The sequence below is a fragment of the Saccopteryx bilineata genome, chromosome 1 (assembly GCF_036850765.1).
Source record: "Saccopteryx bilineata isolate mSacBil1 chromosome 1, mSacBil1_pri_phased_curated, whole genome shotgun sequence".
NCBI classification, from domain to species: domain Eukaryota; kingdom Metazoa; phylum Chordata; class Mammalia; order Chiroptera; family Emballonuridae; genus Saccopteryx; species Saccopteryx bilineata.
The window spans coordinates 74,437,039-74,451,903 of NC_089490.1; the positions used below are offsets into that span (position 1 = coordinate 74,437,039).

The 14,865-nt window shown below is 50.5% G+C and overlaps 1 protein-coding gene across 3 annotated transcripts in view; it reads right to left on the reverse strand.

Annotated features, from left to right (window-relative positions):
- SIM1 (SIM bHLH transcription factor 1) overlaps positions 1-11,505 on the reverse strand; it is a 72,996-nt gene extending 61,491 nt beyond the window's left edge. The window contains exons 1-3 of one of the 3 annotated variants that reach the window (XM_066254461.1): positions 11,214-11,505; positions 9,945-10,556; positions 769-851 (exon numbers count right to left, since the gene is read on the reverse strand). In XM_066254461.1, the coding sequence (XP_066110558.1) occupies positions 769-851; positions 9,945-10,119 (258 nt within the window). In that variant the 5' untranslated portion in view covers positions 10,120-10,556; positions 11,214-11,505. Of the gene's footprint in view, positions 1-768; positions 852-9,944; positions 10,557-11,213 lie in introns of those variants that run through there. The other 2 variants (XM_066254462.1, XM_066254463.1) reach the window with 2 other exon arrangements.
- Between the last annotated feature and the right edge of the window lie 3,360 nt (positions 11,506-14,865).

Here is a 14,865-nt window from a genome sequence, read left to right on the forward strand (position 1 = left end):
TTTGAGGAACCCCCCAGTGAAGCTCGTGGTAGACTTGAATAATAATAAAGGGGTAAAGGGTGGGAAACATATTTCAAGCCTAAAAATGCCACTGGGAGTTATACTATTTTAAATATTTGCTAGGCGACTTAAGCAGGCTACCAGCAGTTTAAAACGGTGTACACTGCAAACAACACGGCAATGGGCACGTCCACATTGGATAAACTCGCTGCCTGGGGAGGTGTACGGGTTATGTGCCAGGCTCCATCTATACAGGGCCCCAGGCCTAGGGTAAGGGCCGTGGAGAGAGAGGAGAGAGCCCTGGAACTACAGGGAGGAGATGAAACGAGTTGCAGGCACAGCTGGATCCGGAATGTGTGGGCTTAAAAGCATTGACTAGCATTTCTACCAGATTCCCCTTATTTCCTGTGTAAATCCTTTATTTCTGAGGGTTTTGCAGCCCAGCCTCGGCAGCTTAGCCTGGAGGCACTCAGGTTCCCTCAGCCCAAAGGTGTCAAATGGCGTCCCCTCCCTGGCTTCATCCATCCCGATTGGGGCCTTGCAGGTCTTCCTTTCAAACCCAAAACGTGCCCATTGTCACCTTGTCTCCTTCTCAGCCTCTGGAGGCACCACCCGCTTTCAGCGAGCTTGAGAGCTAAACATTTTTAACTTTGGAGAAATTGTAGGGGCTGCAGTAGGGCCAAGTCTGGGCAGGATCCCATTTTTCTGGGAAACAAGAAGCCAAGAGCCGAGCATATACGCTGGCTGCCGAACGGCCCGCGCCAGTACCTGGAGCAGATGGGAGCCCAGTTCACGGCCAACGTTGTCCAGGGGGCTGGTCCTACTCGAGTGGCCCCATGCTTCACCAAGCCCTGTGGAGACACAGAGACACTCTTTAGCAACGGGACTCCAACCCCGGTGGCAGTTTGAGACTAGTCTCGCAATTCTGTCATATACTCAAGTTTGCACTCAGGCCCAGATACCATCAGGGCTCCTCCCTACTCACTGACCTGGACAGCGGGGGATGGGGGCAGGTAAATCTCAACCCTGCCCTCTCAGCTTCTAGAGGGTTGGACAGAGGTCAGACTCATTCTCCTAGACAAGCCTGGGCTTCTCAGGGCAGGTGGGGTCTGACTGAGCATCCCCCTTCAGCCTGGCCTATAAGGAGTACTCTACACTGCATCCCAGCGATAGATAACTATGCAATAGATAGAGAGATGAGGGACACTGACACAATTTCTCACCCAAAGTTTCATCATCATTCTTATCACGAGGCCGAGGATGTCCACACATCCAGCGAATGTCAAATGTCACTGCTGTCCCAGAGTGGCCTGAGGCAGCTGGCCAGGCCCAGCTTGTCCCTGGTGGGCTTTCTGATTGGCTGCAGGGCTCTGCAGCAATTTTCTCCCCTGGGCCTTTGACTTTAATTCCCTTCGGAAAAATCTATTTTCTTGCAGATGACTTCCAGCAGCAACATACCCTTGCAATCCTTTTCCCTCTGCCTTTTCCTTCCCCACCTCTGCCTTACACATCCTAATCTCACCTGCCATCCCATGCCCTCCAAGATCGCAGTTTCTTTGAAGTCGGCTACTTACAGGTTCTAACACTATTTTAGCAACATTTTAGGACATAGACAATTATTCACATCCTCTACTTTCCAGGTAACATTTTAATAAAGACTGCCCCTTTATCTCCTTGATGCCACCACATTAAGATCTCTCCAGTCATTGCCTCAAATAATTTTTCCAGTGATGCCTAAAAAATAAAATTCTCAGGATGCCTGTGACTGATTTTTAAAAAATTAACATGGAGCCATTCTAGCACTTGTTTGCCAAAAGAAAATTAAAAATAAGATAGAAGAAACTTGCCCAGACCAAGGTTAAACTTCTTATGGGTATTATATTTTAACAGTGTTGCTGCTAAAATTAATTTAACTAGGTAAACTTTTTTATGGTCACACCATTAAACAAGATTTACCGTGACCGAAAAAGAGGGACAATTTACTGATTTATGGGGGTACAGGGCAAATCACTATGAAATACACAACGACAAACACACTCACTTTGTAATATGGGGTTGGATCTTTCAGAATAAAACATGGAGTTGGACTTTTAAGTGTGTTGGCCAGGAACTGCTTCTTAAGCAAACGATCAAAATCCTAATAACGAGTAACCGTGAGCGCCCCTTAACGGGTCTTTCTGGGTGTTTGCACATCTAAATAAATCTAACGATTTCCGCACCGCTCTGCAAACACCGATGCTCCCGGAACTCCTCTCCCTCTCTCCCCAGCCTGCCTGCCACTTTAGCCCGCCCCTGTGTCGCTCCCCAGAGTCACCCCACTGCCCTGATCCCTGCGGTCCTCCCGGGACACTCTGGTGGGCCACCGGCACGACAGCCTGCACACACCCCTTGCCCTGTCACCTTCTCTTCACTCCTCCCGTCTTAGCCAAACTATCCTCCTCGGTTTCTGGCATAATGTGTTCATTTTTTCATCCCCGCCTGTAACCTGTAGACACCCACCCAGTCTAAGTGGCGGGCAGGATGGCTAGGGAGGCTGCCCACGGGAAAGGACACTGCTGGGAGAGCCCGGGACGCAGGGGGCGCTGGCCCTTGGACACCGCGGGCCCAGTCAAAGCCGGAAAGCCCAGCTTTGCCGAGGCTGGGGGCTGGGCCACTGGGACGCGCGGAGCTTGCTGAGGCCCAGTCGAGTCTGGAACTGGGTCTTCTGCAGCCCTCCGAAGGGTAAAGCATGTGCTTTGGACCCGCAAAAGCCTTTATTCTAAATTTATGCAAGGCCCCCAAAGCGGCTGGAACACATCCGGGGTCGGCCTCCCAACCCGACTCATCTGAAAATCCCCCAAGCTGGGCTGAGGTTAAGTACTGGTTCCGAACTCCCGGTGCCCGCCTCGGCTGCTCGTGGCCTCGGGTTGCGGCCTCATTAGCGTGAGCCTGGGGGTGGGGGCGGGAAATGAGACTACCCCGCAGGTTAATGAACAGCTGGCCGGCGCAGGTTAACAGGGGCCTCCCGCGCCCTCCCCGGCCCCACCCCCCACCTTTTAAGGAACCTTTTCCTTTCACGGAGCGTTGCCTTTTCTTTATGTTCCCGGTCGAAATCTCCGTCACAAGGTTATAGTCTGGGTTAATGTTTTATAAGGAACTGGCTGCCCACGTCTACCTGCCTGGCTTTCTTGACCTAACACGAGAGCTGAACTCGCCCTTCAGCCTACCCAGGACGCCTCTGAACCCGGTCACGGGTTCCGCCTCGGAGAACTGGGGAGTGGGCCCGAGACGCCGCTCCCGGACCCCTTCGCTTCCCGCCTGCGGGGACGCGCTCCCGCACCCAGTTTCACTTGGCAAGGGGGGTAAGCTGAGATTTCGTTTCTGCACTTGACCTACCGCAGAAAATTCGCAAATCCTTTGATTGTCTGTTTAAAATGAGGAGGAAACCAGCTCCCTTTGCGGCAGGATTACAGTGGGAACAAGATCTAAAGATTCTCTTGTAATTCGGTGAGGCCGAGGGAACGGGGTTTTGCAAAGGAGAAAGGGAGCTCTGTGAGGGAGGCGATAACTAAATCGGGTTTTAGACAAAAGGATTTTCTCCAGCTAAAGTGGCCAAAGACAAAAGAAAACATAATCTATTTTGGAAGATTTCCAAGATATGCTACATTAACCTTAGCAGATAAATTTGGTTTCTCCCCGCCCCCCTCTTCCCTTCAGGTCTGGTTTATCATATTTACATAAGTAGTATTACAAGGAATGTATCTATTATGTATCTAAAGGGCTAGCTCACATTTCCTGTGAAAACCCGGGCGAAGTTTCACTGTTGCTTTACCCTCCGTGCGCAGTGAAGCCATTTCCATTTAAATACCCCCTGACCCAAGGATTACCTCAATGGACTGACTGCACGGGTTTTGTAATTTCCTGAAAATGAGATTTCGATTTATAAAACAAGAAACCAATTAGTAACCAAATGAGGCGAAGTAGATCCACTAAAATTGACCTAATCCCACAGGCACAATTTAGGCCCGTTCTTGGCGAATGAATGATGAGCCGCAGTCTAGCGTGAGCTCAAAACATCATCCAGCTGTGTTATTGCAAGCAGCAAAAATAAATTGATCGAGCTTTTCCTTCGGAATGAATTTCATACCCTTGACAAAATATAGATAACAGACCTGGCATCATTGCCTCCTTCACTCAGACACAAATGAGAGGAGGAGAAGAGCTTCTTCTGTCGTTTGGGTTCTTTTTTTTTTTTTTTTTTTTTAAATAAACAAGCACTATATCTCTATAACAACCTGCCTTTCTTGTGGTCGTTCCTGGAAACCTTCATCTACGGAATAATGGGGTCTAACGGAGCTCTCCCATGGCCTGATCACAGCTCGGAGACTGAGACCAGAAAAGTCCTCCGGGGCCGCGCCCCTAACTTCGGGTCCCCAGTGGGCTTGTCTCGGGGGGCTGGGTGTTCCCCGGGGCCTGCGCGTCCTCATCGAGTGCGCACTGGCCAAGCCTCTCCCCGGGCCCAGCGACCAAGCGGCCTCAGGGCTGCGGAAGTCTCGTGGCCCGATTCTCCGGGGAACAGGAGGATGGGGATTGTGTGCCCTTAGCAGAGACCCAAATCCAGGAGCCGACCCCGGGTGGGAGGCTGCTTCACGCACCTGGGCACACCACCCTCACCTCCGGCGCGGGAAGCCTGGGCCTCGCCCGCTGCCTGGCGGGTGTGGCTGATCGTCCGAGGGTGTCCACGGCCGCGCAGGGCCAGGTTAGTCCTGCGAAGCAGCCTGGACTCCGCCGTGTCTGTCTGCACTCGGTGGCGGAACTGAGTGCCCTGCCTTCCCCTGTCCGCCTCAAGTGTTTCTCCCCGCGCCTGTGGAATCCACTAGAAGTAGCGTAAATCTGGACTGGAGACTTTCTGCGCCCTCCTCGTGCTCCGGCCCTGGACCTGGGGGCTTCCCGGCCGGGGTCAAGCCGAGGGCCGAGCCGCAGAGAACGCGCGCTGCAGGCTCCGGGCCGGCGCGCTGCGGCCAGGTCCTAATGAACCGCGGACGGGAACGCGCGCAGGTCTGACTCCAGTGCCTGCCCGGCAGCTGAACAGGGTCCAGCGTTGTCCCCGGGCCTCCGGGCCTCCTGAGCATGGCCGGCGGGACGATGCCACCGTCCCAAAGGCGGTCTCTGCGAGGCGATGGGACTGGGACCGCCCGCGGCGCTGGGGATCCCGCGGGACTCCCACGGCTGCACAGCAGCCGCTCCAGCGGGACCGAGGCTCAGGGTCAGACGATAGGCAGCACGAGGCTGGGGGCGCGCCGGGCAGCGGTGGAGACACGGTCCGTCCAGAGGCCTCGAGCCCCGAGCCTGCGCAACCTCGGCTGCGGCCACCCGAGCGCAGGCGGACAGGGCAGCGGGGAGGGGACCAGCCGTCGCCCAGCATAGCCAGCCGGCCCCACAGCGTGCTTCCTCCCGCCGCTGCGGCCTGTGCGGGAGGCGAGGCAGAGGCCTCGGCAAGGGCGCCGTCCACGATTTTGTCCGAGACACCGAGGTCCAGAGACTCCGTGGAGGAGCCGCCTGCCCGGTGGCGCTGCCTACGGAAGAGGCTTTGCCCCACACTTCTCAGACACTGTTAGCACTTTATGATTAAGCAGGCCCATTGCTAAACAGTTGAAGGATCTCCCCATCTCCATAAAACAATTAATCCGTGGGTCAGAGATACAATGAGTGGACAGAGAAGATCATAAGCATTCTCATGAGAAACACCTGGGCCGACAGATAGGGACACGAGGCAAGAATCCGTGGGCTGGATCGTGTTTACATTTGTGTCTGCAAAAAGCTCGAAGCAGCTAAGATTGCCCAGAATTGAAAAGTGACTCCTTAAAAATTACGTTTGTCCTCTGGAAAGTTGACTTGATTTTCGCTTCAGGTGCTTAAAAGCCTCCTACCATGGCTAATGATACTCTATGGTTTTTGTTGTTGTTGTGTTATTGTTTTTATTAAGGACACTTCGTTTGTAGGAAAAAAATCTTTTTCATTGATCTAATCTACAGTTTTTAGCACATAAATATCCCTTGCAAATGCTCTGCATGGAGTTTAGTTCTGCATGCTACATTTTAACATCAAAACTGGAATTAAACAGAGAAGACCAGCGTGGAGCATAAACTGTACTTAAAGGCTGTTAAATGAGAAAAACTGATGTAAGAAAATAAACATGGAAACCTAATGCTCAATCACTTCCCCAAGCAGCAAGAAAAACAGCCTTAAATCACCCATCCACGTGGGAAATGGAGCCTCTTTTTCTCTTTCAGTTCTCTGCTTCAAGAAATCCAAGGTGATTAAAGATTTCAGTCTTGAGGTGAATATTACAGAAAGGGTCTGTGAAGGTTTGTTTAATCACCCCGGTACTTCAAGCCTTTCAGAAGATTCTCTTTCCTGTACAGCCACTAATTTAAAATCTTAATTGTTTTTATTTTCCCAAGACACCTTGCGAATGAAATAGTATGATGCTACTAAGATTCTGAATGGCTATAGACGGGAAACCAAGGCTGATCCTTTTGAAGTTTATTTTGTAAGCCACTTCACCCCCATCCAAAACTGTATTCTATCTGGACAAATACATATTTGTTTTTAGTGAAACTTGCCCTATTTTACATACAAATAAAGTCACATCATGTTTCTTTATCTTGCCTTTCTGTCTTGATAACACCAAAGATACATTTCTAGATGCCTCAATTTTTCCTTGCAAGCCTATTTTAAAATAGGATACATTGCCAACTGGGAGATATGCAGTTTTAATGATTTCACAGTAATCTTCCCTGAGTTTTTTTTATTTTTACTGTGAAATGTCCAATCTAATGATTTATTCTTAATTATTCCAGGCATCCATATTATGTTTCTCTATTCTCTGTCCCCCTCTCATTTTCCCCTCAATAGCTCAAATTTATCTGTTCAAATAAGAGCTGAAATTTGCCCCTAGACAAGGAATCTAACAGACACTGGAGGTGGTGGGGGAACGTATTCAGTAATTGGGGGTGGGATTAACAGTATTTTAGGATTTAGAACATTTTTCAAGTATAAGTATGAAAGAATTTTTGTTTATTGATTTAAGCCTTTTAGCATTACAGGGTAATATACTATAGATGAAATGTATATGAACTAAAACAATGGAGTCTTACAGTCATTGTTATGCCTATGTTACCAGATTTATAATTATTTTAGATTATATGTCATGAAAAATCTATGTTACATCTGATAGAATGCTTGCCATTTTGAAATAAATATCTCCCATCCTTAAAATAAAATTAAATTGAAGACCTACTATGTTCCAAGATGGTGTCAAGACATGTAAAAACAAACTTTATTTTTCTTTTTTTTTTTCATCTTTTCATCACTAAAAAAAAGTACCCCCATGTAAAGTGCTCAGTCTCCCCCACTGCGACGGACACGGTCTCGCCCAAGCCCTGCCTTCAGGCAGCAGCTGAACACAAATCTGGCACCCTCTGCAGGTTGTGCCTGGTTCTTCCGCCTGTGATTATTTCACTCCCTTAACACTATTTGGGTTATTTTGTTTGTTGCTCTTGTTTAATATTTTTAAGGGCTTTGGTTGGGTTTTGAATTTTTGAAGCTAATCTATCCTTAAAATTAAAACCTCATCCCTAGCAGCCAGCTGTTCGGACTGTCTAACTCACCGTGTGGAGGCTGCAGGGTGAGTTATGAGCTCAACAGTAGCTGGAGAAATAAATGATGTGCCCAGAGTTCACACATCCTCCATCCCCTCCTCCCCATAAACTCACACTCACCCGCTGAGGGAGAGAAGGGAGGAGGAGCCGGGGCCTAGGGCTCAGGGAGGAAGGTGAGGGGCAAGGCGGAAAGCACAGTCTCTTGTTAAGGTAGCCACAGGAGACTGGCCTGGCCAACAACCAGACTCTGGCCAGCGGACTCTTTAAAAATAACAAGAAGTTGGCTAACACAGTTTACTTTTTGTTCTTCCTTTTTATTTATCGCGCCATTTATAATTTGTGGCGTTAGCACTTAAGAAAGCTTGCTCTCTTAAAAACAAAAACAAAATGACAAAAACCAGCCCGATCTCCTGGGCGCGCCTGCCCAGGGTCTGCACGACACAGATGAACGCCCTGTCCCCGGGACTGGCCAAACTCTCGGATCCCACTCTGTGTCCACTCAGGAACACCGACCTGCTATTATCTCCCTCCCGCGATTACTCGCAGCCCCACAAGCAGGACCATATGCTTCTTCTGATCAAACAGCAAGCGACATTGGCACTGATAATTGACGAGACCCGCTAGAAATCACGCCGAAAGGTAGCCCACTGAGACCGCAGGGGCTGACAAATCACTGCTAATAATCCTGTTAGGGACAGCGCCATCAGCGGAGTTCGCAATAGCTTTATTTTTATAAAGTTGGCGCTGACAGTATAAAAGACAACGAGGTCTCTTTTTTAAACACAAGGCAGTGTAGCATCATAGTAATTTTCCCACCAGCAATGCTCAGCAGAATTTTTAATGGGAAATAGAATTTTAAATCTATGTCCACATCCCTGTCCCCCTGCCACACACACTTTTCGGGTACTTTGGGTTTGATCCCTTTTCTCCTGTGGTTTCCAGTGTCAGCTGAGACTGTGCAAGAAACTGCTTTAAGACAAAACAACTGTAACACTACTTAAAGTTTGAGGATAAATTTAAATTATAATCTGAAACTTTCCCTTTAGTGCCCCTAATTTGGGCATGTTTTTGCAAGATTTTGATTCAGATAATAACTTCTAGTCAAGACCAAGCAAAGTGAAACGCCAAGTCAAATAATGACTCTTTCCTTTCCCCTAATTCCTTAAAAGAAAACAAACCCCAAACATCCAAAATCAACAATAACATAAACCTTTCTGGGTCACATAAGTTCTGGTTTGTAAACGAAACAGGGCTCTTTCTCTTGGATTTTTGTTTATTTGGTATTTTCTCCTTTACCTTTCTAAATCTCCTTGCCCAGAAAGACATATCTAAAAAATATATAAATATTTTAAATTCCATTCGTGTTATTTGAATGTGGATCAAGGAAAAAATGGACGTAGAAGAGAGAAGTGTTCTTTTCCCAGTGATTATAAATGGTTTTCTGCAGGAGAATGTTTTGTGAAGGCTGCTCTGTTCTCACAGTGACTCTTAATAACCTACATACACATTTGAAAGCATGTCAACAACTCAGCTATTCTAACATCTAGGTCTTACAAGACAATTTCCCCATTATCCAACTGCCAACTCATTACCTAGGAGGTATTTTCTATGTGGGCTAGCGATCTTAATTCAATCTTATGTATTTGGGGGCCAGCCTATTATCTCAGCGATAATATCAAGCCTAAAGTTGCAAATCGCATGTCCCAGAGTTAATTTCAGAATCTGTGAGTATTTCAAAATTTTGAAATAAATTTGCTATCAGCAGTCAAGAGATTTGTTAAATTCAGGACATATTTGTTCATGAATATGCTGCTCCTCATTTTCAGAATTATAAACATATAGAAAAATTATTATCTAGTTGAGCTAGCTTCGTGTTCAGGTCTATCTATACAGAGCAAAAATCCAAGAATTTGGCAGCGTTCCTGCTTTCTACCAGATACAATTCTTAAGAGAGGAACAACAACAACAAAAAAAGTCATGTTTGGATTAGTAGTACTTTCAATTGAGCCCAGTATCTGAAGTGTTGACAAAAGCAGCTCTGGGCTGCTTCCCAACCAAACGTATTTGATGGACTGAAGAGAAAGTATTCATGGGGAAGTAGAAAGAGCCACAAAAAAGGCAACAGGATCTCTAAGTTCAGAGAGAGCCTTAGTCAAGAAGCCATGCTAACCTTCCCTGTGCGGAGTGTGTATGAAAGTATGAATGTACTTCTCTGCCCAGCGGGACAGGGTCACACACTGGCTGGCAAATCCTCGACTCCCTTCTCTGTCTTTGAAATTCCATCCGGGCAAAGTTACTTACCTTCTGGGAACACTACTCTCATTTTGAGATAGCTGGTCGTGAGTCTGATTATGGATGCTTTGTCCAGCTGCGAGGTGATAGCCGAGGGCAGAGGCAGTAATTTAGCCAGTTCATAAAATTCACTGTTTTCCTTCTCCCTCCTAGTCCGCGCAGCATTTTTGGACTTCTCTTTCATGGTGTCTCGCTCCCCCTTTCTTCTTACAACATAAGCTCCACAGATTCATCCAAAACCAAAATCAACTTTAAATTAGAGATCATATCTGGCAAATAAATAAAGCATGTTGTGAATGAAGAGACGAAAGTCTTTGCTTCGTTGTCTTGGTAGTAGTAACAGACCAACGCCGCTAACAGAAAATACTTTCTTTAAAAATACGGGATGCACCATAGAAAAGTTGCTGCTCCAGGGCAGTCCAGGCAATCCTAGGCGTCTCTGGATATCAGACGCCGGCGGGACCCGTGGGGAGCCGACCTTTTCTTCTGTCCCGCGCTGCAAAGCCCGGCCCTCGGAACACCGACATAATAATCCCCGACGTCCGGTCGTCAGTCCTGCGGCAGGTGAGGCTCCGAGTCCCCTGGGGGAGAACGGGAAAGCTGGGCGCCTCTTTCAGGCCACTGTGAAGACAACAGCATCAGAGCGTCAGAGACCTGCGGCTCCACACTCACTCCTGCCCTCGCCCGCGCTCCGGGAAGGGCCTCAGCGCGCCCCAGCTTTCCGCGGTGTTTTTGTTTGTTTGTTTTTTAAATATGGACAAATGAACAGGGATTGAGCCCCTTGCACATACTCCTCGCTCGCGTTCCCTCGCCCGTGCCAGCCACCTTCTCCAGCCCCCTGGGAAGCTGCCCCAACAACAAAACGCCTATTTTGAGGAGCCCGGGCGGACCGCAGCCCGGTGCCCGCGCGGGGCAGGCGCGCGTCCTGGGCGAGCAGGTTCCGCCCGTCCGGATTCCTCCGCAGCGTCCGGCTGCCTCCAGTCCCCCCGCGTCGGCGGGTCTGGAACTTGGCTACCTACTCACTTGGATCTTACGTCTCAGAGATTCCTCCCAGAGCGGCGCTCACACACCAAGTCCCTCGGGACTCCCGAGCGCCCCAGCGCTCTCCCTGCCCAGCGGGGGCGGCGGCGCTCGGGCACGGCCGCGCCAGGTTAACAGGTGGCGCCTTCACCGCTGCCCCGCGCGGGCACCGCGGGTGGGAGGCGGCCCGGCCTCTCCCGCAGCCGCAGCGCTGCGGGTGCCCCTAGGCGGGCGCAGGGCGTCTTCGGCTTCACCTACCTTCAGTCCCCGCTGGCCGCGCAGGGTGCGGAGGCGCCCGCCTCTTAATTGCACTCATGTCTACCGTCCAACCAGGCGGCCCCGCGGGCCTCTCCGCGTCCCACCGGCAGAGAGGAGCAGAGAGCGCCCGGGCTGCCTTTTCTCTCTCGGTCATGAATTGGGGGCAGGGTGCGTGGGAGAAGGAGGGGGCTGCGGGCTTTGGGACGGGTGAGGCGGTTTGAGAATCCTCCTCCTCGGTAGTGGCTACGAAGCCAGTACTATTCCTAATTGGAAACCGAAAACGCCCCCCTGTAACTTCTTTCTACCTTATGGGGTTTAGCTTCAACTTCACTACGGGGCTCGCTCTCTCCCGCCCTCCCTTAATGCCACTCACAAACCTCCTCGCTTGCGATTGGTCCGGCGCGCCCCAGGGCCGGGCGCTCATTGGCCAGCCGTGGTGAATGACGCGAGCACGCCTCGCGCGGCTCTCCGTGCTCCCCAGCGTTCGCCTTGCAGCCTGGGACCCGCGTGGCCGCCGCGCTCCTAACGAGCCGGGAGCGCCGGGGTTCTGCGCTGCGCGCAGCCACGGCCGCTCCGGGCCTCCGGGGCTTTGTGGGAGGTGCAGGGCCGCGCGCCGCGCGATCCCGGGGTCGAGCGGCTGCAGCACTCGGCCCCGAGCGCCCGCGGCACCGGGCGGGGGGCGAGGCCCTTGGCCGCGGAGGTCAGGCGAGGCGGGGGTGAGCCTGGGGCTCCCGGCCGGCGACGTAGCGAGTCGCCCCGACTGCCGGCGAGGTTCCTCCAAGAGCCGGCGTGCTCGGGCCGGTGCTGAGCTTTATTTTCTCTTTCACGTTTCTCTGAATCCACGGCGACACCGAATGCATCGCCAGAGGAGATAAATAGATCTATTGATATTTCCCAATTAATGCCAAAGAGGGGCGTCTCTTTGAAATGGGCAGAGTCTGGTGGCTGATGCGTTCACCGTGGAAAGCTCATTGCTGGAGTTTTCCTCTGGGGAGCAGGTAGGGGACACAACAGAAAAAGCGGCTCTATTTCAGGCCAAAACTGAGATATATATCTCACATATCTGTTGTCTTCAGTGTGAACGAAGACTTTCTGTTGGATTTTGTTTCAGAAAACAAAAGTCCAACACGAGTGTTCCTTACAGAAAGGATACGGTCTTCGTGAATGAAGTTAAAGCATTCACGTTCCCCGACAGGAGCCGTTTACACAAACGCCTTGTAAGTATTCTTGCTGACAGTTTTTTCCTTAGAGACCTAGCTTGAATCGCCTTCTCTCTATCACCTGAGGAAAGACAGCAACGGGGGCAAGTTGGCCAGTCCCCCAGACAGTGTTGGCTGCTGGCGAATCACTCCCTGCAGACGCGGTTCCCCGCCTGGGTCTGATGCTGCCTGTGACCGCGATTCCCTCAGCTGCCGGAGGTGCACTGGCGGCAGTTGTTTCCGCGGCCATAAAAGAGACCGAGACCGCCTGTTCCGTTGCATTCATCCTCTCCTTCGCGGCGCTAATTGCCGCTGAGAAAACATAGACTCTGAAGAGGGCCGTGAGCCATTCTGCTGAGGTTCGGAACAACTTTAAGAGTGTTTGTTCAGAAATACAGACATCTGCCACATCCTTGCCTCCCGATGGCAGTAAGCTGTCAGAACGACAACTGGAGCTTTCTAGGGGTATTTTCACATCTGGGAAACACCTGGCAAGGGGAGGTAAACATTCAGGATAGAAAGAAAGAATAAGAAGAAAAAAAAAACAACTAAACATGGAGATTTTGTTGGGGTTTCAAAACTGGAATATAATCGCTAAGCAGAGGTTTAGAGAACTGGTTCTGGGCGGTTCCGTCCACCAAGAGATGCACTTTTTTAATAAGAGAGAGGGAGAAATACAGATTAGTACCGTGGCTTCCATATAGACAAGATTCCAGAAAGACCAGATAAGATCAAGAAACTACCACATGTAAAGAGAGGGGTTGTGTGTAAAGAGAGGGGATGTGTGTTTGCAGAAAGTGGAAAGATCTTCCGTGACCCTTTCTTCCTCCACTTCCAACCGGGACAGATCTTAGGGGGCAAAATGGAGTTGCCAGGAGATGCAATGACACTTAAGGGGTAAGAAGTGGTTTTCTATTCCGACTGTGCTCTAGAAAGGATTTCAGTTAAGTCTGCGGTTGCTTTAAACCCTATCTCTACTTCAAACAACATGCAGGTGTGTTCGTGCTTTTTCTGGAGTCTGAAACCCTCGTCCACGGCAGGAACTCCCTGAGGGATTAGGCGATACTGGGCTCCCCAGAAGGGGCGCTTTTCACCTGGAAGAAATGCATTATTTTGCCTTGACAAGCAAGATGAGCAGAATGAGTATGGACGTCTTCACACGGAAAGCGGTAGCCTGGGGGCCCGGCGGTCTGCTCCATCGTCCCATAAAGCTCAGTTGTTGATGAACCGGGTAGACGTCGTTTAATAAACAAAGCGAATGCACGGCCATGTGGTGACGGCCCCCCGCGCTAAGTCCTCCGCACACAAATGTCTGAGCCGCGTTTACCCAGAGAGTGAATTAGCCTGGCGACGTAACACCTGTTTTTCTAATCTTTGAACCTCGACTGTAGCCTGTACCAATCTCCTTCGCTCCCCACCGCCCGGGAGCAGGAACCGGGCTCGCACCCTCCCGGCGACCCCGCCCTTCGGCCCCTCCCATGCCCCTGGCCAGTCTCGCGCTGGAGCCGGAATCTTAGGTGCCTTCCAAGCGTTCTGAGGATTTGTGTTGGCCTATAGCGTGAGAAATTTTAAATAAGTTTCCTGAGGCTAAGAAGCGAACCCTACCCCCTCTCTGTCAATATAAGGGGAAAACCTCCAGAAAAGAAAAAGACAGGCACAGGCAACCCGCTAACACCAGAGAGGAATCCTCAGGGCGTCTAGGCCGCCCCTTCCTTGCACGGGTTCTTCAGCAGGTAGCCTCTGGCCCTGGAAAGCACTGTCCACGCAGTCCCTGAAGCCATCCTAATGTGGGATGAACCGATCTATAAACAAACGCCGTCCTCATCCATCGCCGCCCCCTCCTCCCCTCGCACACAAGGAGGGCAAACAGCACGGGGTGGCCGTGACTTCTTGCCTCTAGGAGTCTCTTCCACCTTCAAGGCAATTTCGTATGTCTGCATAGAGCCCGCCTGTAGCCCTCCGGGACGCCAACACTTGCAGGCGCCTAAGGTGTAAGGCGTGTCCACCTGGGATCATAGACCCAAATTACTTGTGCGCACCCTGAGCCAAGAGGAGGAGGCCTCCTAGGGCCGCCTGACCTCTCCCAACATCAGGCAAAGTCCAGACTAGAAAAGCTGAACCCTTGGGTTATAAAAGACCCAGTGAACGCCTCGTGGAATTCCGGTGCAAACCGCTGAATCGCAGCTCAGCGGCCCCGACCCGGGCACGTGGTGGTGCCGAACCCTACTTGGGCACAGTCCTCTATTCTGCCTTCTGGCAACTCCTCTCTGCGCTCTGACGCTTGAGCCTCTTATCAAGCCTAGAATGATTTCTATGTTCTCTCTCAACCCCCCACCCATTAACATAGTTTTTTGTTGTTTTTTTTTAACAGACCGCTAGGGACGCACACATGCAATTCTATACGCTTGCACATCACAGATTATATATATATATATATATATATATATATATAT